Source organism: Oncorhynchus masou, chromosome 13 (assembly GCF_036934945.1).
Source record: "Oncorhynchus masou masou isolate Uvic2021 chromosome 13, UVic_Omas_1.1, whole genome shotgun sequence".
NCBI classification, from domain to species: Eukaryota; Metazoa; Chordata; class Actinopteri; order Salmoniformes; family Salmonidae; genus Oncorhynchus; species Oncorhynchus masou.
This window is the reverse complement of record NC_088224.1, coordinates 31,905,816-31,929,680: the sequence shown is the minus strand read 5'-3', so window position 1 is coordinate 31,929,680 and position 23,865 is coordinate 31,905,816. Positions and strand designations below refer to the sequence as shown.

General features: G+C 45.4%; 1 protein-coding gene across 2 annotated transcripts in view; it reads right to left on the bottom strand.

Annotated features, from left to right (window-relative positions):
* The window catches only part of LOC135552091 (protein Jumonji-like), a 90,760-nt gene that overhangs the window by 16,398 nt on the left and 50,497 nt on the right, over window positions 1-23,865 (bottom strand). Inside the window, exons 3-6 of one of the 2 annotated variants that reach the window (XM_064983488.1) lie at window positions 22,222-22,342; window positions 11,193-11,362; window positions 6,405-6,428; window positions 2,292-2,468 (exon numbers count right to left, since the gene is read on the bottom strand). In XM_064983488.1, the coding sequence (XP_064839560.1) occupies window positions 2,292-2,468; window positions 6,405-6,428; window positions 11,193-11,362; window positions 22,222-22,342 (492 nt within the window). The remainder of the gene's footprint in view (window positions 1-2,291; window positions 2,469-6,404; window positions 6,429-11,192; window positions 11,363-22,221; window positions 22,343-23,865) is intronic. The other variant, XM_064983489.1, reaches the window with a different exon arrangement.

Sequence of the window (23,865 nt, the reverse complement as noted above, 5' to 3'; positions counted from 1 at the left end):
GAGCTCAGTGCCTTCCGTGGCAGCCAGTGGACAATACGTAGCGTTGGGGTTGGTAATGTTCTTTAGTTGCACCGTGATTGGCTCAGTGTTCAGTCAGTCATGTGGACACTACGTCACTGCGACATCTATGGGTAATGCTCGAAAACTCAAGCCCCTTGGGTGCTGCCATAGAGTTACATTAGAAGAACCCAACCAAGGCGGCTCAAGGTCATTGGCCACAAATAAAATGATGTCAAATCACATATGTACAGTAGCTTTGATTGGACTGATACTTTCAAAATCTTAGCTAGCAGTCATCATCATGAATCAAGTCGACATCTACTGGCAAATCCTTTTCAATCCTTGTCATATGAAGAGAACATTACAACAGTTGGAAATCGCAAATTCAACAATCAGTGCCTAACTGCAAGCATTGCAAAGCAATCATTAGCCTGCTATTCAGTGGAGTGGCTGTGTGGTCCAAGTCTGGGTTTAAGGGTCTCTTTTCCAAGCTTAAAATGATAAACATTCAACATTGGCCATGCTGTCAATCCAGCATGACGTCTGCCACACTCAAAACCTGGAAATCTCTGACTTCAGTGAGTTCAAGACAACTGTGAATTGGAAGAAAACAAGCTCAGAATGGGGAAAATACATTTTGAACATTAATCCAAATCGGAATTGCAAGGGCCTCTTTCGAGAGCTCCAACCTGAAGATTCCTTACGTCATCATGATTCGACCTTGTCCGTCCCCCCCCCCAAGTTATCTTGAAAGCACCATAAATCAAGAGAATACCAGACTTTGATGACAAAATGTTCCCACAAAGGAGCAAAGCATCACCTTCCTGTTCAAGGGAGCACAGCAAGGCGAGTCCAAAAATATCTTGTATAAATGCATAAATGATGTGATATGCCAGAGCGATATGTATACTGTAGCTCAGAAAGTAATACTACGTGTATGTTGGGGTGTAAGCTGTTAGTAGACCATGAGCCCATGTTATGAATTGTCGCTGTACATTTCAAAAGTGCTGAACAAATGGTTATATTGACTACGTCCGTCCTAGCGCACTCATTAATGTCTTAATCGAAATTACAGATTGCCTCGTACAAGCTCGTTGTCCCCTTATGCCATAGTTTGTACATCTCAATTGTCAGTAGAAACCACATTTGTTTAAGTCTGCTGATATCCAGGTGTCGCGGTGGTATGGTGTTGGGACTGCTGTTGAAGCTGTACCAACAGCAGAGCACCATGTAGGCCATAACAAGTTTGTCACCATTATAGCGCAATTCATCTAGTCTAGTGGCTTTGCTGGCATGCATGTAAAGAAAGTTTTCCCGACCCAGATATACATGCTAAAAATGGCCTCTGACGGAGAGACAGGCTTCTCAGGTACTTGGAACTAAGAACACTGGCCTTGTTTCCATGGGGATTGCCTGGGCTGGTGGATCTGGTGTCACAGGGAGGAGGACGACAAAGTCAGGAACATAGCACTGTACTTACAAGTGCGTGTGTTTCTATAATAACCACTGAAAGTTGCTGAGCAACACCAAGCATATGCCACTGATAACATGTAGCTATTTATTGCGTGGCTTTGCCTGCTTGTAGCCTTCATCACCACTGACACATTGTGTTTTAACATGACGTGTTTCATTAAGACAAGCTCCCCTCACACACACACACACACACACTGTGTGTGGGTGTGTGTGTGTGTGTGTGTGTGTGTGTGTGTGTGTGTGTGTGTGTGTGTGTGTGTGTGTGTGTGTGTGAGAGAGAGCGGTGGAGCTTTGGGGTGTGTGCTCCTCGTTTTCCATCCCTGTTCCCCTCCTCCCTGGCCAGCTGTGAGCTGAATGCATAAACACCTTGTTACTGCTGTTCCCTCCTAGTGTTAATTGGAGTGGAAAGATGGAATGCTCCCTGCCACACTCCCATGTGAGTTCCTCAGTCTCCATGCTCTCCCTTTCCCTACCTCCCTCCATCCAACTCAGCCATGCTCGGTTGCAGACAGCTCTAACCGTGTGGGTCTCTTGTGCACATTAGGTCCATTTGAACCAATCCACCCGTTTTCCTTCGGCCCTCAGTCATGATTGGTCGGTGTTAAATGTCTGTTGTGATTGGTCAGAGTGGGGTGTGGTACCGTGCTCTATTGCATGTACAGAGTTCTATAGAGACTAAGGGAGCTGGCAGTATGACGGCTGAAGCCGTTGACGGTGTGTTTCCCAGGAGGTTCAGGGTTGGGTAGGTGAGAAAGAGGATAGTTTCGTAGGGTTAAGGTTAGCATTGAGGTTAGGTAAGTAAGAGGACATTGTCATACCGTGGCCATTGACGGCATGTTTCCCTTGGGGTTTGCCCTTCCTGGGCGTGGACTGACAGGAAGTAGATGCCACGCTGACGTCTGGCTTTACATCCTCGTACTCCTCTTCATCATCCAGTGCATCTTCATCCTGAGAGCTCCCAAAGTACGCCATGTTACTGGGCAACACTGATGACCCTAGGAGAGAGAGAACAGAGAGAGAGAGAGAGAGAACAGTGTTAAAACCAGTGAGAACCTACCAAGCAGATATGAGGAGAGAGAACTACTGCAGCCTTCTGACAGAGTGTAATGTGCTGGCAAACACCAGTACTGTAAAATCACAGCATCCCAGAAAATGTAAAAAAATAAAATAAATAAAATAAACGGGTGATATTAAATCTCCTCTCCCTCCCGCCTTTTCCTTGCTCTCCTGTGTTAACATGCATAACAATTCCCATTGTCTGCTCCATGTTCCAGTGTCTCTCAAATTATATAGGAGTGCGACCGGTGCATTATGGGACACTGGGATAATTGAATAAATACAGGTGAGTCATAGGTATGTTGATATGAATAATTTAACACTGCAATAGAACATTCATAGGGCGCAGAATACTAATAGCGTTGACAGTGTATAGGTCCTTATGTGGTCCTACACCCGTAGTTCACCTATAACCCCTAGAGCAGGGATCATCAAGTAGATTGAGCAGCGGGCAGATCTTTTCTTGAGCTGGCAGCTTCATTAATTTTACCAACAAAAACACCAGTCTCAATGTCAACAGTGAAGAGGCAACTCAGGGATGTTGGTCTTCTAGGCAGAATTCCTCTGCCCAGTTTGTGTGTTCTTTTGCCCATCTTAATCTTTTATTTTTATTGGCCAGACTGAGATATGGCTTTTTCTTTGCAACTCTGCCAAAAATGCCAGCATCCCGGAGTTGCCTCTTCACTGTTGACGTAGAGACTGGTGTTTTGCGTGTACTATTTAATGAAGCTGCCAGTTGAGGACTTGTGAGGCGTCTGTTTCTCAAACTAAACACTAATTTACTTGTGCACAAATGTGCAAGAGGACCAGGGCCTTCCACTCGCCAGTTTGCCCTGTTCTGAGAAACATCTCAGCCGCGAAGTCGTAGGCCACACAAGCTCACAGAACAGGACCGTCGAGTGCTGAAGCTCGTAAAAATTGTCCGTCCTCTGTTGCAACACTCACTACAGAGTTACAAATTGCCTCTGGAAGCAACGTCAGCGCAATAACTGTTAGGAGCTTCATGAATTGGCATTCCGTGGCTGAGCAGCCAAACAAAAAGCCTAATATCTCCTCTCGCAATGCCAAGCTTCGGCTGGAGTGGTGTAAAGCTCACTGCCATTGCACTCTGGAGCAGTGGAAACACTTTCACTGGAGTTATTTTACTAGGCAAGTCAGTTAAGAACAAATTCTTATTTTCAATGACGGCCTAGGAACAGTGGGTTAACTGCCTATTCGGGGATTCGAACTTGCAACCTTTTTGGTTACTAGTCCAACGCTCTAACCACTAGGCTACCCTGCCGCTTCACCATCTGGCAGTCCGACGGACGAATATGGGTATGTCGGACGCCACAAGAACGCTACCTGCCCCAATGCATAGTGCTAACTGTACAGTTCAGTGGAGCAAGAATAATGGTCTGGGGCTGTTTTTCATGGTTTGGGCTAGGCCCTTTAGTTCCAGTGAAGGGAAATCTTAATGCTACAGCATACAATGTCATTCTAGACGATTCTGCTCTTCCAACTTTGTGGCAACAGTTCGTGGAAGGCCCTTTCCTGTTTCAGCGTGACAACGCCCCTGTGCACAAAGCAAAGTCCATGCAGAAATGGTTTATTGAGCTCGGTGTGGAAGAACTTGACTGGCCTGCACAGAACCCTGACCACAACCCCATCGAACACCTTTGGGATGAAATGGAACTCAGACTGCGAGCCAGGCCTCATCGCCCAACCTCACTAATCCTCGTGGCTGAATGGAAGAAAGTCCCCGCGGCAATGTTCTAACATCTAGTGGAGAGCCTTCCCAGAAGAGTGGAGGCTGTTATAGCAGCAATGGGGGGACCAACTCCATATTAATGCCCATGACTTTGGAATGAGATTTGACAGGCAGGTGTCCACATACACTACCAAAAGTATTTGTACACGATCAAATACACTGAGTATATCAAACATTAGGAACCCTTTGTTAACACAAATGTTTGATTGTGTAATGTCCAACAACATATTTGGGTGGCCAAATAAAATCACCCGCTGGCCAAATTCTGCCCGTCGGCCGCCAGTTGCAGAACCCTAACCCGGAGCACAGAGAAAGCCATTCCATGGCCAGCTGGCGAAGGACCCAGTCCTCCGTAGGAGTAGGAACCGCTTTAAGACTAGGGCCATTAGAGACACCAGAGGAAAAGAAAGCTGGTTTGTATGCATCAGCGGTCTCCATTGTGATTTATCGGTTTAAACCGTTGTAATGGTCTCCAATGAGCTTTGATTAGACCTATGTTAAGATGGTTGAATTAAGTTTGTGTTATCAATCATTACATGTTCATGTCACAGTATATAAAATAAAAATGCTCATTCCTAATGACAGTGGGAAATACAGGGCCTTCGGAAAGTATTCAGACCCATCGACTTTTCGTTACGTAACAGCAATCTACACACAATACCACATAATGACAAAGCGAAAACAGGTTCGGATATTTTGGCACATTACACATAAAAAAACCCAGAATTAATTTATTTACATAGGTATTCAGACCTGTTGCTATGAGACTCTAAATTGAGCTCTGTTTCCATTGATCCTCCTTGAGATGTTTCGACAACTTGATTGGAGTCCACCTGTGGTAAAGTCAATTGATTGGACATGATTTGGAAAGGCACACACCTGTCTGTATAACGTCCCACAGTTGGCAGTGCATTTCAGAAAACCAAGCCATGAGGTCGAAGGAATTGTCCGTAGATTTCGGAGACAGGATTGTGTCGAGGCACAGATCTGGGGAAGGGTACCAAAATAATTCTGAAGCATTTAAGGTCCCCAAGAACAACGTGGCTTCCGTCATTCATAAATGGAGAAGTTTGGAAGCACCAACACTCTTCCTAGAGCTGGACTCCCGGCCATAGAGAGCAATTGGGGGAGAAGTGCCTTGGTCAGGGAGGTGAACCAAATGGTCACTGACAGAGCTTCTCTGTAGAGACGGGAGAACCTTCCAGAAGGACAACCATCTCTGCAGCACTCCAACCAATCAGGCCTTTACGGTAGAGTGGCCAGACGGAAGCCACTCCTCAGTAAAAGGCACGACATCCCACTTGGGGCGTTCAAAAAGGAACCTAAAGGACTCTCAGACCATGAACCAAGATTATCTGATGAAACCAAGATTGAACTCTGGAGGAAACTTGGCAACATCCCTACGGTAAAGCATGGTGGTGGAAGCATCATGCTGTGGTGATGTTTTTCAGGGACTGGGAGACTAGTCAGGATCGAGGGAAAGATGAAGGGAGAAAAATAGAGAGAAATCCTTGATGAAAACCTGCTCCAGAGCACGCAGGACCTCAGACTCTGGCGAAAGTGCACCTTCCACAGGACAACGACCTTAAGCACACGGCTAAGACAATGCAGGAGTAGCTTCGGGACAAGTGTCTGAATGTCCTTGAGTGGCCCAGCCAGAGCCCGGACTGAAAACCAATTGAACATCTCTGGAGAGACTTGAAAATAGCTGTGCGGCGACGCTCCCCATCGAGTTTGAGAGGATCTGCAGAGGAAAATGGGAGAAACGCCAAATACATGTGTGCCAAGCTTGTAGCATCATACCCAATAACACTCAAGGCTGCAATCGCTGCCAAAGGTGCCTAGCAAAGTACTGCGTAAAGGGTGTGAAAATACTCGTGTAAATGTGATATTTCATTTAATTTTTTTTTTTTTAAATAGATGAGCAAAAGTGTCTAAAAACCTGTTTTTGCTTTGACATTATGGGGTATTGTGTAGATTGATGAGGGGGGTGGGAACAATTTCATCCATTTTAGAATAAGGCTGGAACAAAATGAATACATTCCGAAGGTACCGTACATGATTGTGTATTAACATTTGTCTAGATAATATGGACTTTTTAAAAAAAGGTAGAAATTGAACTAACCTTCATTTGGCCACGAGGAGTAACCTGAAATTAGATGTGGTGAAGCTAGAATTAGTCAGACATCAAAACTTCAATCAAATTGGATACAAATCCATACAATCATCAGTATGATAGGAACTGGTCTATTGCAGCAAATTGTGCTTTAAGCTGAGCATCATTAATAAGCAACTTATTGTTATGGTTACAATAGGGGAGCCAATGGGGTTAGGGTTACGTTGAATGCAGTAATGAATTACAGTGATATCGGATCCTTCTGACTCACGCGCACATCAGAATAGTTAGTAGGCCTACAAAAAAAAACACACAAAAAAAAACAATACAGTCAGTACCCACAATACAACACAGCTTTTGAAGCGACAGGTAGCCTAGTGGTTAGAGCGTTGGGCCAGTAACGAATCCCGGAGCTGACAAGGTAAAAATCTGTCGTTCTTCCCCTGAACAAGGCAGTTAACCCACTGTTCCCCTGTAGGCAATCACTGTAAATAAAAATGTGTTCTTAACCGACTTGCCTAGTTAATTAAAAGGTTACGTACATTGTTTAAAAAAAAAGCTTATCACAACAGGACTAACATGCCAGTGTGACTCGATACTTTGACTATCCCTGCATGTGGAGAGAGCAGATGCCAGTCCATTGTTATTAGGGGTCATTGTGTAAGGTTTAGGATAACAGTATAATGTGTAACGTGAGAAGAAGTCATGTCTGGACTCGGTTTGAGGTGCTGGTTTCAGTCTCGGCTCCAGGTCAGGCTAAGACGGTAGAGAACTGGGTCCTGTATAAGCACTTTGTGACGCCTGATGTAAAAAGGCTTTTAAAACAAATGCGACTGATTGACTGCAGAGGAGTGTGATAGTAGCACAATTGTGTCAGCTCTCCAAACTGGTCCTTTCTCCTGGTGACAGAGGCCAGGGGAACTTAGAGCCAATTGGGAGTTTGTTGACTCTAAGTGACCTGCTTCATTAACAACATGCTAGCAGGCCCAGGGGGGCACGGGGACTTGAAAGGGGACAGGGGGTTGGCGAGGTGGTGCGGAGCATGGGGGTGAGTTCGCATCTAAATGGGTGAGGGATCTCTTTGTGGGGAAGTGGGAAAGAGAGGAGAGGATGAGACTGGACAATGTTATCCTGTAATCCTTTCCAGTGGCCCAAAATAAGCCTGTTACTCCCATGTATTTACAGTAACCCCCAGAGTCAGAGGGAGGGAGAGAAGAAGCCTGTTGTGCTGGCTCCTCTGGTCACTGGTGTCTGGTCTATAGTTAGGCTGCGTTTTCAGCGGGTGGTGCTGGGCTTACAACAGCCGCTCTCTCTGGTTCAGAGACTCAGTCTGTCAGCTCCCAGACACAGAAATATAACCCAGGCGTCCCTCCTCCAGGCCTGTTCCTCTCCCTCCTCCCAATCCTCAATTATGGACCTTTCATGTGCCTCAGAACCACAATCATAATTAAGGCTGAAAGAGTCCATTATGACTGTCATTTTTCACTAGACAGGCGTAATTACAACCAAAATGGTCGACTTAAACATTGTCCTTTAATAGAGTTCAAACAATGAGTTTAAACAGCCAATCGAGAGCTTTAACTGATTTTTTTTTTTTTTTTTTTTACACAAATGTATAATCGGACTAACATCCATGTTAGGGAAAATTAGCACTTCTACTGGTTCTCGGGTATAGCCTAAAGACCCTCCGGAATCTCTCGAGCCTCTCAGAAAAGCAGTTCCAAGATGTGTATAAAAAAAAGCAGACGCCATCGAGTCAAGTGTATGACCTTCCTCTTCGATGGAAGTAGGGGGCCAATCCCTGGCTGAATCCCCCGTCATAGACAGAGCCAGTGTGTGGAGAGACCATGTCAGACAACCCCTCTCCAAAACCCTCATACTTCACCACTTCACCTCGTCAGGAAGAAGATGGGTGGAGAGGGGAGGGAATGGAAGAGAGTGGACTGGGACTTTTTCAATATGGTTTTACAGGCTGCTGCAGCAGAGTGAATCTACGAGGATTGGGGATCATATCGCCTCTGATTTACATTCCTGAAGGTCTGCAAATCCATTAACCCATGCTGCCCTCGGCTCCAGTCAGCTCGAGGAGGTGCTGGCTTATTTAGAAAAACATTGTTTGTTTTTTTAAATCAGCCTTCGTAAACACAACCACGGCCGCAGCCTCCGACCTAGACCCATACACATTCAATGCTCAGCCAGCCATGGCACACACACACATAGTAGTAGCTGTTATGTAACATTGGACAAGCATATTAGTGGGGGTTACTCATCTACTATATCTGGCACTCTCAGCCATGCGTGTTTGTGTACACAGAGAGAGGCGCAGCTGCAATGAGGAATCGTGGACATTGTCACAGCCACTACCAACAATTACCCTCTCTACAGGCAAGGTTCTGTGCTGCCTGTATCCAAGGCTAAAGACTCAAGAGTTGCAGCATACTACGACAGCCTACACAAGCTGACAGGCTGGCTGGACTACTACCCCAGCCTCAGAGACGAGCTGGCTGGACAGGCTCCAAATGGATTGTCACCGCCGCAATAAAAAGGGACGCGAGAAGGCACGTAGCACGACCGATTCACTCCGTTTTGTGACCGCCGCATGTTACTCCACATTGCATCAGAACAGCCAGCAGTTTCCCAAGAGGGATTAAAAATATATCGTTCCTGTTTAAAACAAAATCGGGAGAAAGAAAACAGCTCATTATGATGCCGAGTCCCAGATGAATAAGCAGGGGGGATTACAAGCTGCTGCTGCGGTAGAGAACAGAGGAAAACTTCTCCCCATGAAATCATGGTGGAAATGGCCTGCTTTCATAACCAACGCTTTATTATCAAACGCTTTTCTAAAGCGGTCAGACAGGAGGCTTGCTGGGTAAATGTGGCATGTTTGTCAGATAAGATAAACATATGAGAGGAGCGGAGCTGTTTGAACAGAATGACCGTTTGACCTCTAATATCGACCAGGAACGCCATTGATCTGTTCCAGAGCTAGAAGAACAGACCGTGTGCCGGCCCCTTGCCTCCCAAGCCCCTCCCTCTCAGCTCTGGGGAAAATATAAATACATTGATACAAAGTGTAAGTGTTAGACTCAAACATAGCTGCCTGGTCTTGGGCCACTACAGTGAAATACCTAGCTAGCGTGGGCCACCAAAGTGGATTCAGATGAACAAAATCCTTTGAATTAAATCAAAAGGGCAAAGGCGCCTTTGAAAAATAAAACGTTAAAAACATTGCTGCTTTAATGGTCTATATCTCTGTCCCCAGGACACCGACCGTGCTTGTGCGCACGCACACCCCTGCGCTGGCCTGACATTCTTGCACGTCTCCTCGATGTATTGGTATCTTCCACACGGGCCATTAAAGTGAAGGAAGAGAGAGCACAACCCTGTGTATGAAAATGCCATTAAGGCAGCATGAGCTCTGCAAAGGAATCAGGCCGCCTCTCGGCAGGGTAACAGAGCTATAAATAAGGCTGCCATGGAGACTGGGTGCAGCGGTCAACCAAGCGCGGCACGGTGGGGTGGAAAGGAAAAATTATAATAATAATAATAATACTAGGAAACTGGTCAGGAGTTAGCATAGCATCCCGGAGTTGTCCAAAACCTGAACAATAGAAGACATTTACTGGAAGATTCTGAGAACAGATATGTTCCATTAAGAATAAGGCTGCCAACCCTGTCCGTTTGACTGATCGCTAATTACGTTACATTGAAGTGACATTGGCTTTTAAAACACGAGTCTTCATCTCATCTTCTCCTCTGGGCATCTTAGCTCCCAGCTGATTCCAGTTCGTTTTAACCTACTTCATGTTGCCAGCCGAGGTTAATGGCAATACCAAATTAATCTAATCAAGGCATTACTCTTCCTAAAGGGCTATTTCTGGTTGTGATGAGTCGGGGAGGGTTCTGCTGGGTGGGAGGAGACACTGTTCAGAGTTAAACACTCTCTGGGATTGAAGACATCAGTAAAAGCCAAGGCCAAGGTTGTTCATTAAAAAAACAAACATCCAAGAATCCTCTTTGTTCCTGAGGTGAGGCTATACTCCACTCAGTTTCTCCATTTCTTTTTTTGTGTTTCAATTCATCATTGAGGTAAAGAGTAAAGGGGAACATGTCCATGATAGTGAACTTCTTGAGTCCTGTATAGCACTGAAGAAACCTGTTATACCAATACAGAAATGAGGCGAGGTGGGATTTCAGCTGAACCCTGAAGCTGAAATGCTGCCCTGTTCTCCCTAGCTTGGCCGTGTTTGCGTTGGTGGGCGGCAGAGAGCAACCCAGGCCTCTCTGTGCTCTGAGGTACAGGAGCAGGGTTATCTGGCTCTACCAGGATGTATGTGTGGGTGTGTGCGTAGGGGGTGCTCAAAGCTGACTGTGTGCAGATAACAATATTCAATATTCATTGTTGAAACATTATCCAATGTGTAACCTGTGAGGACAGAATGGGTTTGGTGTTTGCCTTATCAAGGTCAATGAACCTGGACCTCTGACTGAACGATTCCTTCTGCACAGCTAGGCCTGGATCTAGGTCAAAGGCAGGCCGGGAGGAAGGCCTGGAACTCTCCTGAGATGTGTGGCTGCTGAACTGAAGCCCTAGCGGAGGTCAGAGAAGCAGGGCCCTGATGTTGGCCTGGTGACGAGACTCATGGTGCTAGGGTGACTGGGCAAGTAAGTGGCCGACTGAATGAGTAAATTAGTGAGTTGGGAGGATGAAGGACTGGGTGTGTGTGGGGGTGGATGAAGGGGTTTGTGGATGAAAAGGTGAGATGTGAGGCATGGACCACAGGGTTACTGTACCTCTCAGGCAGAGGAAGGTGAGGAAATCTTCGGTCTTGGGTTTTCGTCTGGAGATGTCTCTGATGTGAGCGGAGGGTGCGGGCAGGGCGGTATCAGACACCTTGACCGGGGTGGTGCTGGGAGAGTTGGGCTGAGACTGGGCAAACTTCCTCTGTGCTTGCAGTCTGGGCCTGGGAAGAGACAGGAGATACGTTTTATTCCATACATTCTTACACAGACCTACGATAGGAACTGACATATAGCTCACCCTGTTTTGTGTATGCATTTAAATTTACACTGAACAAAAATAAACAACATGTAAAGTGTTGGTCCCACGTTTCATGGGCTGAAATAAAAGATCAAGAGAAATGTTCCATACGCACAAAAAGCTTATTTCTCTCAAATTTGGTGCACAAATTTGTTTACATCCCTGTTAGTGAGCATTTCTACTTTGCCAAGCTGATCCAGCCACCTGACAGGTGTGGTATATTAACAAGCTGATATTGATCATTACACAGGAGCAACTTGTGCTAGGGACAATGAAATAGACTACTTTAAAATGTCAAGTTGGGGGAGCGTGCAATTGGTATGCCGACTACAGGAACGCCCACCAGAGCGGTTGCCAGGTAATTGAAATGTTCATTTCTCTACAATACGCTGCATACAATGTAGTCTCAGATTATTTGGCAGTACGTCCGGCCTCACAACCGCAGACCACAGCCTAGGACCTGAAATGGGCATAGTCTAATTGACCCGACAACCAAAAAAAACACTGTATCCAATTAGATTTCTTAATAATGAACCCAAAAATCTTTTTTTTTTTTGTGGGGGGTCATTAATCCTGGTTTGTTGTATACCCCTCTGTTCAGCGGTTTAAACAGAGCTCTGGCCTCAGTAGTTAGTATGCCTAATTTAGTCAGTCTTTAATAACACTGCAGTGGCCATTGACTGAAGTGTCCACGGGGGCTAAAACAATGATAATCCTCCTTCAGAATAACCCCTAGCAGCACCTGCAAGCAGCCGTCCACCTCATAAAAGACTTTGATCCATGTTGACTCTGAATTGTAATTAAGTTCTGCATTAAAGCCAAGACATCTGCAGCAGCTGACAACTGATAACAAGTACAAAGGAGGTGTCAAATTGCAGACAGACTTTCAAGGCCAGATTTATTTTTTCCCCTTCCGTCTCTCCAGGCCAGATCGCTTTCTGCGTCCGTTCTTTCTTCTGATTCCACAGAGGGAGCAGGTTGACAGGATGGAATACTAAGAGCAGCCTGTCTGGAGATGGACCTGGTCACAGCTCTTCATCTTTTATCACACACACAGCACCCTGCATTTAAGAGAAGTGTGCCATTTAATTTCACCATCTCCTTGTTTCAAAGAGGTTTGATGCCAGATACAGGCCGGTCTCACGGTAAACCGAAAAAGACAATGCCACGCTCATACTGCCTCCCTGTGTTCCACCATCCTGTTTGAAACAGCCTCCCATTCAATCTGATGCTTGTTTAGAGGAGAATTTTCAGGCCTTCCAGGCAGGTTGACAGACACAGACAGCATTACTAATCAATTGAGACCACAGCCACTTGCTCCAGACAGATTGTGACTACTCGGCTGATTGTCTCATTGCGCTACATGTAGGGAGGGAAATGCTCCATGATATCCTACAGTGAGCGCCCCCCCCCCAAAAAAAAAGAACACATGACATTTGGCAAACTATACCCTGAAACACCCAGTGTATTTTGTTTCCATCAAACCCCCGGAACCTACAGCTCTCCAATTGCACTTCAATCACAAAGCAATACACAGCCTATATAACACCAACCCTGACTAAATACCTTGAACAAGAAGCTGTGAAGAGATGGCGTCGATACACTCATACACTGGGTTCAGTGACGGAACAATCTGTTCAGTTCCTGAGAGAAGCCTTTGTTCAAGAATGATTCTGTATTTGATGAGCAGGTGCATCAGTATGATAACCAATCTGTTCTCACGCTTTAGTTCAGCCAGTGAAGAGAACAACAAAAAAGGTTCTGTTCCCCCTGGAAAGACCAATGGCTGTTGCAGGTCACATGGTTCAAACACCTGAACATGACAGGTGTCACCAGCCCATCATTATGTTGTGAATGGAGCTATTAGTTTCCCTGCCAGACTGGTAAAACATGAGCTGTTTAAACAGCCCGACTCATGGCCCTATAGCTGGCAGGGCCTCAGGATGGCGAGAGAGAGCGAGATATTGTGAGTCATGGAGACTGGTGCAGATTAGAGATGCAGAATGCATTAGTTACAGTGGCTCCCTGACACCATGTCTCCCATAGGGCAGTACCGACACTACAACTTACTTGGGGGAGAACCAACACTACAGCTCCATGAAGGCAGAACCAACATTGCAGACAGCAGTGGACCATTAGAACGTGGATGATGGAATTTACTGACTGCCTCCCAGACAGTAACATGAGAAAAACATGGCTTTCAAAACATGGCTTTCAATAAACCCCTTATGATATGATCTTGCTCATGAGAATAGAGCCAGCGATAAATAGGAGCCATTTAACTGGACGTGGTTGTTAAAAGGTAGGATAGCCCATTAAACTATTAGAAGTGCAATGGCTCTAGACAGACCTGAGCCCAATGAGCACAGTGGCTTTTATTGGAGGGGCTCGTCCTGTTGACTATTAACTTCTTGGATATAGGGGCGCTCTTTTAATTTTTGGATAAAAAAAACGTTCCCGTTTTAAACAAGATATTTTACATTTTGTCACGAAAAGATGCTCGACTATGCATATAATGCATATATGCACTATGCATATAATTGACAGCTTTGGAAAGAAAACACTGACGTTCCAAAACTGCAAAGATATTGTCTGTGAGTGCCACAGAACTGATGCTACAGGCGAAACCAAGATGAAATTTCAAACAGGAAGTGCCCCAGATTTTGAAGGCGCTGTGTTCCAATGTCTCCTTATATGGCTGTGAATGGGCCAGGAATGAGCTGACACTTTCTGTCGTTTCCCCAAGGTGTCTGCAGCATTGTGACATATTTGTAGGCATATCATTGGAAGATTGACCATTTTACACTACATCTACCAGGTGCTTGCTTGGTGTCCCCCGTCCCAATTATTGCGTAATCTCCAGCTGCGTATATTTTCCCATTTGCTTCCGAGGAGAAACCCAACTGCCACGAATGATTTATCATCGAATAAATATGTGAAAAACACCTTGAGGATTGATTCTAAACAACGTTTGCCATGTTTGTCGATATTATGGAGTTAATTTGGAAAAAAGTTTGGCGTTGTAATGACTGAATTTTCGTTTTTTTTTCTTAGCCAGTTGTGATGAACAAAACAGAGCGATTTCTCCTACACAAATAATCTTTTTGGAAAAAAATGAACATTTGCTATCTAACTGAGAGTCTCCTCATTGAAAACATCCAAAGTTCTTCAAAGGTAAATGATTTTATTTGAATGCTTTTCTTGTTTTTGTGAAAATGTTGCCTGCTGAATGCTAGGCTTAATGCTATGCTAGCTATCAATACTCTTACACAAATGCTTGTGTAGCTATGGTTGAAAAGCATATTTTGAAAATCTGAGATGACAGTGTTAAAAGGCTAAGCTTGTGAGTGAATATATTTCTTTCATTTCATTTGCGATTTTCATGAATAGTTAACGTTGCGTTATGGTAATGAGCTTGAGGCTATGATTACGCTCCCGGATACGGGATTGCTCGGCGCAAGTTAAAGACATTCAACAGTGAACTGAACCACAAGACTAAAACCTGGACCCTTTCCCCAGGAGGGCAGAGTACAGACCATCTAGTCAGGATATCATGGCGCCATGATGTACCCACAATGCCCAGCAGGACTTAAGAGACAAATAGCAGACACCAAGCCTCTCAAACCCAGAGCCTCCCTGTAGAAAGCTCTCGCACAAACTTCAACACCGTCACGTCTATGATCTTTAAAAATATATATATGAGCAGATGTGATAAGCATATTTTCTAACACTGGCCCTGTGTCAGAAGTGGGGTAAAACTGGAGTTGCTTGATGAGGTGCAATCCTTCTATAGGGGTCTAAAGACATGCTATGTCTGCCGTTTATTACCACCACCTAACCCAGACTTATACTCGCTGCCTAGGCACTGCTCTACACACGCCTAATAGAGAGATCGGGAGCGAAAGAGGGAGGGAGAGCAGAGCACCTGCAGTAGAGGCACAGGCTTACAGGGGAGGGATTACTGCAGGATGTCCCCTTCATCCCAAACTAATCTTCCTCCTCCCCCTCTGCCTCCACCGCTCTTCAAAGCTGCCGTTCCTCTGATGTTACACGTGCTTCCGCTCTGTATCATTGATTAGCTCTCAGACAGGAGGGTGACCCAGCGCCGGAACAGAAACAATGTCTAGATTCCCCCGGCTAAATGAAGGGAGGAATGAGGTTCTAAACCGCTCCAGATGGTCCACATGGTCCTAATAAACTCTACCAGCAGACACTGCAGCGCTCAGCAGCTGGAGAGGAGACAGGAGACCGTCAGACGCAGATGCGGGAGAAGAGACAGCGAGACAGACGGAGAGAGACAGAGAGTGTAAAGACAAGGTAGCCAGACTAGCAACATTCAGTTACGCTGCAGTAATGGTTACTGCATCCTTGTTTAAAAGTATTGGATTGTCATCAAACTAACAATACAGCCACAAGGGGAGTATGTGGCTGATACACCTGCATTGCTTGCTGTTTGGGGTTTTAGGCTGGGTTTCTGAATAGCACTATGACATCCGCGGACATCGAAAGGGCTTTAAAAATACATTTGATTGATTAAACCGATGGGTTTAGTATCCAGTTGAAACTACAGCCAAACATCTCTCCTCACAGCAGCACCATTCTCCTAGAACATCAACACCATAACCACGGCTGTCAATACAAACATTAAGACTGGATGAATCAAATGACTGGGATTCTAAAGTAGGGGGTTAGGGTCAGGGTTAGCATAAACAGCGCTCACGGAGAGAGCCACTCCGGCTAATGTGTTATTGCTTTTCTGTCTGAGTGTTGAGCGCTTGGAGGAGAGACGGCCTTGCTTGAGCCGACTGCGTGACCTGGTGACCCTGTAACCCCCCCAGGGCTCAACACTCCCCATGCCATAACAGGTCATTGGTCAGAGAAGCTGAAAGACAAGGCTATGAGGGTGAGAGACAAACAAGACCCTTGAAGTCTGGAACTCTTGAATTTCATCTAAGAATTCATTACAACTATTTCACCTTGAAACATTCTAACTATACCATTGTGTGGAATCTGCTGATCCAGAATGACCCTGATAGTACTGCTTGATGCAGATCCAAGCTGGCTGGCAGTTTCTAGTCTATTCAAAACCAAGACTTAACCAAGACTTCTGCCACAATCAAAACTGGGATCTCTGAAATTTCAGACTTCCGACTTCAGTGCATTCAACAAAACTGGGAACTCTGAGGGGAAAAACAAGTTCCAACTGGGATAAATCATTCTGAACTGTCTTCCAACTCACCACTCTTTCTAGAGCTCTGACTTTCCAACCTGAAGATCATTGACGTCATGATTTCACCTCATTTTTCCGAGTTGCTAGTTTAAAAAAAAAGAAACCAGTGAACACATTTCTCTTTTAAATTATGTGAAACTGAGTGTTGGCGAGCATTCCAATGAGAGTTACCACAGACTAACAAATATATTGGGGCAGTGTTGGTGTGTGATGTGTACATAAGGCTTAAATGAGTCCTACACGATGACCTTCACACAATCCACTTTGTGCATAATTTAATTAAAGCAACCTAAGCCTACGTGTTGCATAATGCATTACCACACTACCATGTTACTGTGTCCACCATTTCCCTTAGTATAGTACTACCATGTTACTGTGTCTACCATTTCCCTTAGTATAGTACTACCATGTTACTGTGTCCACCATTTCCCTTAGTATAGTACTACCATGTTACTGTGGCCACTATTTCTATTATAGAACCAGTAGTGGAAAATGTAATTGAAATGTTATACTTGAGTTAAGAAACCTTAATAGAAAATGACTCAAGTTAAAATTAGCCAGTAGTTTTAAAATGTACGTATGTAGTGGTGGAATAAGTACACAATTGTCATACTTGAGTAAAAGTAACAGTAAATGCTATACATCCAATTACTTATATTAAGCAAACCAGTCAGCACTATTTTCTAGTTATTTATTTATTTTACGGACAGACCGGGGCACTCTCCAACAATCAGACATCGTTTACATACATACTATTTGTGTTTAATGAGTTTGCCAGGTCAGAGGCAGTAGGGATGACAACGTATTATATTGATAGGTGTGTGAACTGAACCATACTGCTGTCCTGCCTGAGAAATGTGACGAGTACCTTTGGGTGTCAGGGAAAACATACGGGAGTAAAAAGTACATATTTTCTTTAGGAATGTCATGGAGTAAAAGTAGCCAAAAACATAAAATAGCAAAGTAAAGTACAAATACCCCAGAAAACAACTTAAGTATTTTTTTACACCACTGTATACTATGACGTTACAGTGTCCACTATTGTGCTTTAGTATACTACCACCATTGGTCCCAGTACATTCGAGCGAGCTGATGAACTGTGTATTAAGTTGGCACTGGATAACATCACCTTCTCCTCGGGTCAGTGGGTCGACCACTTCACTGGACAACATCACCTTCTCCTCGGGTCGGTGTGTCGACCACTTCACTGGACAACATCACCTTCTCCTCGGGTCAGTGGGGTCGACCACTTCAATGGACAACATCACCTTCTCCTCGGGTCGGTGTGTCGACCATTTCACTGGACAACATCACCTTCTCGGGTCAGTGGGGTCGACCACTTCACTGGACAACATCACCTTCTCCTCGGGTCAGTGTGTCGACCACTTCACTGGACAACGTCACCTTCTCCTCGGGTCAGTGTGTCGACCACTTCACTGGACAACGTCACCTTCTCCTCGGGTCGGTGTGTCGACCACTTCACTGGACAACATCACCTTCTCCTCGGGTCAGTGGGTCGACCACTTCACTGGACAACATCACCTTCTCCTCGGGTCGGTGTGTCGACCACTTCACTGGACAACATCACCTTCTCCTCGGGTCAGTGGGTCGACCACTTCACTGGACAACATCACCTTCTCCTCGGGTCAGTGGGTCGACCACTTCACTGGACAACATCACCTTCTCCTCGGGTCAGTGGGGTCGACCACTTCACTGGACAACGTCACCTTCTCCTCGGGTCAGTGTGTCGACCACTTCACTGGACAACGTCACCTTCTCCTCGGGTCAGTGTGTCGACCACTTCACTGGACAACGTCACCTTCTCCTCGGGTCAGTGGGTCGACCACTTCACTGGACAACGTCACCTTCTCCTCGGGTCAGTGGGTCGACCACTTCACTAGACAACGTCACCTTCTCCTCGGGTCAGTGGGTCGACCACTTCACTGGACAACGTCACCTTCTCCTCGGGTCAGTGGGTCGACCACTTCACTGGACAACGTCACCTTCTCCTCGGGTCAGTGGGTCGACCACTTCACTGGACAACGTCACCTTCTCCTCGGGTCAGTGGGTCGACCACTTCACTGGACAACGTCACCTTCTCCTCGGGTCAGTGGGTCGACCACTTCACTGGACAACGTCACCTTCTCCTCGGGTCAGTGTGTCGACCACTTCACTGGACTTACCCTGGTCTCTGACCTCTGACCCATGAGCTTGGCGGCCATCTTAAAAATCACACTAAGCCAGATCAATAACGAGCAAGCTCAGAGAAAAGCTGTGTTATTGCCGACATCACTTTAAAATCAGGACATAAGCCACGACATCACAGGCTCTGATTAGTTCTGGCCACAGCAGTGGAACATGGGATATGCCATCCAGTCCACATCCGATTATGATAGAACAAAACTACTTCTCTTCAGAACTGCTGTATAGTTTGTTGTGATGTTGCCGTTTTATTCCTTTGATGTGCCTATTGTCTTCAGTGAATACAAACAGCCTGCAGAGAATAGAGAAACTGAAAGTGTTTGTTCATGACGATGCCTTGCTCCCTCTGATCTCACCTATCGTCTTCCCTGCTTGGTAACAGGGTATACAATATCACAATGCATGATAATACACACTCCTCCGCTCAGCAGACAGTATTGTGAGAGTTTATTCAGAATGTGTGACAGTATGTAATGCAGGGATCATCAACTAGATTGAGCTGCGGACCGATTCTTTCTTGAGCGTATGGTCAGGGGGCCGGAACATATTTACAAAATCATTTGTAGACTGCAAATTGACCGCAAGAAACACAAGCAGATAGAATAATTTGATTAAAAACAATCATTTCAAACCTTGTGATTGCGTACAAATGTAAGCATTGCTCTATTACACATGGGAATACCTTGGAACACATTCCCACAATTAAAAAAGTATTTGATCTCCACTTTTTCTCAGAAAACTTGGGGGGTGGGGGGGGGACGTCGACAACAGAACGGCAGACAAAGGCAGTGCTTACTAACTTGGCATTCATTAAAACAAACAACAAGCAGCTCAATGAGCTTTACTTGGCTCTTATTACTGAGGAGAATTTGCCTCAAAATCTCCCTAAGAAGTGGAGCTTTCCAACATTGGTCACCATGGCTGAACCGTGTGTTTCCTACTCCAGCCTCGTGGTGTGGCTGGGAAGGGGAGGAGGGAAGAACCTCTCCAGTACTTGGCAGGGTTCTAAGATGCTGGGGCCCGATTTCTAATCTCAGTGTTCTAGGAAGACAAACACCTAAGGTCCCCAAACGCCTCCCCGGGACCGCCCATCCCCTCCCGAGACACACTGGGACCCTCCCCTGCACCCCAGGATGAAGCAGCCAAAATCACATACCTGCGCTGCCTCTCTCCACTAGTTCTTGCGTTGCCAGGCGTGAAAGGTCCTGGCACCTCCTCAATCAGCCACCCTGTTATAGAGTGGCGTGGGCTGCAGATGCCAGGGCCAAGAAGTCATCCTCCACACACACACACACTCCCCACACCAAAAGACCTGAGCTATTGCCAAGCACTCTGAGCCGGCTGCTCATTAAGAGAGGGAGAGAGCCTACTTTTATTCCAGCATGAGAACTAATGAAAACCATCAAACCACTGTACTGAACACAAGCCTGTTGTTGACGCAACGCCTTTCTGCTTCTCCCTGTCCATCTTGTTCTCTTGCTCTCCTTTTCAGGTTTGCCAGACCTCTTACAGACAAGTTCTGCTGGACTATTAAATAACAGGTACTGCACACACGGAGGGTGGAAAGAGGTGGTGGAGACAGGGAGCTGAGGAATCATGCGATGGCTGGCTACACAGAGGAGGGTCTCACGGTGAGAGATTACAGAGCAGATCTCTGTGCTATGGCCGCTGCAGTACAGTATGTGCATATGAATATATATGATTTAATGTAGCTGTGAGTGTGTGTGTGTGTGCCAAGCAATGCATTTAATCCACAGTGGCTGGTCTGTTATAGAACCAGGACCTGCTAGTTGAGAGGGAATCCATCCCAGTCTGAACCCACCAGTGTGCTCACACCACTCCTGCACCCCAGTCTCCTCCAGTCCCACACGTCCCCCAGCCCAGTCTCCTCCAGTCCCACACGCCCCCAGCCCAGTCTCCTCCCGTCCCACACGCCCCCCAGCCCAGTCTCCTCCAGTCCCACACGCCCCCCAGCCCAGTCTCCTCTAGTCCCACACGCCTCCCAGCCAAATGTATTTATAAAGACCTTCTTATATATCAGTTGATATATTAAAGTGCTGTACAGAAACCAAGCCTAAAATCCCAAACAGCAAGCAATGCAGGTGTAGAAGCACAGTGGCTAGGAAAAACTCCCTAGAAAGCCCAGAACCTCACTACAGAGACTGGTTCAATTCCAGGCAGTATCACAACCAGCCGTGATTGGGAGTCCCATAGGGCGGCGCACAATTGACCTAGCGTCGTACGGGCTATGGTTTGGCCAGGGTAGGCCTTCATTGTAGATAAGGATTTGTTCTCAACTGACTTGCCTAGTTAAATAAAAACTGAAACATCTTTCCGCCTTTTAAGAATGAACGCTGGTTAAAGAGCTCCCATTCTTCTGAATCAAACTCCTCTTTACCCTTCACTGTTGATGCTGTCATGTCCCATTACTGTAATTCCCTGATTTAACCAAACACATTACTGGAGAACAAGAGAAGAGAATACAGCAAAAAGGAAGTTAATTAATAAAAAGACAGAGGCTTTTTATACATTTACTACCACAATTGTTTATTTTGATAATTCACACACATGAATCTGAGAGCGCTGAATTAACCAATGCTGACATCACCAGGATCAAAACACCTCTGATACTGTACCTCGGCTGTACTGCAGGCCATAAAAAAAATATATATATTTTTAAATTAAGTCCAGATTCACAAAACACTACTTACGAAAAAAAACATTAGCTTCTTAAAGTTCATGAGAGCAAATCCTCAACAATATCTTAAAATGGAATGATTTTCTCACTAACTTCTCAAATATCTTCTTAAAATGTATGTTGCTAGGCAACCATTTTAGCTATCTGGCAATCATGTTAGCATATTTCTTACTAAGATTAATGGTCTAAAACATGTTGTTGGGTTTAAAATAATCAATACTGAAACTATCAGATGACATTTGTGAATTTAATATTTTCAATTGCTTTCATGAACTTTCTCTCATTGCCCTAAGATTAAGGGTTTAGCCATCTTGGAAATAGGAACATTCCCAATAATTTTATTTTCAATAATCAAATTTCTTAACTTTTAGCTTAAGGAGAAACATGAAGAAATGGCACAAGAAAGATGTTCAATAACTTTGAGGAATATCAACTTTGCTTACATTTTCTTAAGTCTATAATTAAAGGAAAAATGCCAGTTTAAGACATTTCTTCTTAAGGTTTTGTGAATCTGGGCCCAGGTACTGTAGAGCTCCCCCTGCCTATCAATACCTTCACTCAAGCACTCTCTGGTTCAAAGCTGCTGCCGATCAGAGAGAGAGAGAGCAGAGCGAGAGAGCCATCGCTCCAGAGTACAGGTTAACACGCTCACCTCTTCTTGGCAGGGCCATCCTCAGAGTACTCGCTGCTGCCGTCGGTGCTCTGGAACCGTGACCCGTCAGCATTGAGGCCCTTCTGCCCTGAGCCATTGAGCTGCCCGCGGGCATGGGAACCTAAAAAGAGACAAGACATGGGTTAGAGACCATGCAATGTACTGCTAGGACATGTTGACTGGAGAGAAACACGGTGACCAAAGTAAGGGCGCTGATTTGTGTTTGGAGCCCGTTAGCTGAACAAAGTGAACAAGTCGGGACTTGAGCAGATCTCAAAAATACATTCCAGTCAAATAAAGACAGCATTGACACGTAACCAAGACATGAAACTGAAGTGAAACCCTCTTGATCAAACGAAACAGCATTCACTGCAATTACACAAACAAGGTGGAAGTAGCAATCATGGTTAAGAAAAACAGATCAATTATGATCCACTAAATCTTTGTAGGTAGTAAAAGTCTACCTGGTACTGGCATTTCTAGCTGACACATGACCCTCCCATCACATTCCTTAGGACTGAGTCCTTAAATCACGTGCCAACCTAAAACCACAACCCTTAACTGCAGGTGTCAAAGAAACATAAATTAGAATGGTAATAATGAGTGGCTAATGGTTGAGTTGAGTGGCGGCTTCCTCTGAAAACCTTGAAGAACCCAGAACAAAGCCAGGCAGCTGGTAGTTGAAGTCTGTGTACCGAGTGCAGGTCACTACCTGATAGCAGGAGACCAGCCATAGAGCTTAACATGTCTGTAGACCTCTTAACATGCTCTGGCAGTATGAGTCAAACCACAGTGATGCTCAGGGAACTGACTGGGTTATGTTTGGTTTGTGTGTGTTGTGCTCAGGGTGAAGAGTATAATACCAAGAACTCAACGAAACCATTCTTCTGATTCAGCTATTATAGTCGAATCTGTAGTACTAGGTGACTAATAATATTCATACTGAGCATAAACAGCCTGGTGAGGGGCCATCTTTTCTCCTCTCTACTCCCTCCCCTCTCCGCCCTTCCGAGACGTTTTACATATGTTGGTTTCACCTCAGTGCCTTTGTGAGGGGCCGGGCAAGGAGGGCGAGACAGGGATGCAAACTGGCAGTCACGAAAGGGAGCCAGACTGGGCTGGGGCCTAAATTCTTTCCCCTGGTCCCAGTGAGGCCTAGCTGGGAAGGAGGATGACGGCTGATCCGCAAGGGACTCAAATCAGATTTATGCGTGTTTCAATAAGCCCCTCACCTTGCTATGTTCACTCCTGCTCTCCAGACAGAGAGTGAGAGAATGAAGGAGATAGAGGAGCGAGGTTGGGGGTGCGTACCACAACAAGTCACAGAGTGTAGCCCATTAGTGGGAGGTGGAGTAATGCAGACAGGAAGCCCAGATGCAGACAGAAAATATTAAACAGACAGGAAAGTGGCATTACTTCAGCTTAAATCACCTTTACAAAACAGAGAGTGATTACGACTGAATATTAATGTTTCTAATGGAGTAAGCTTAGTGTCCATCAGCAGCCTGTAGCAGTAACCTGCTCACTGGTCCACTGTACTGTGGCTAGTAACAAAATACTTATTTCTCTCAGTTAATGACACAGTATGATTGGGACTGTAGTGTGTATAAAAATAAACAATGTGTTTGTTGTGTGGGATTTTTA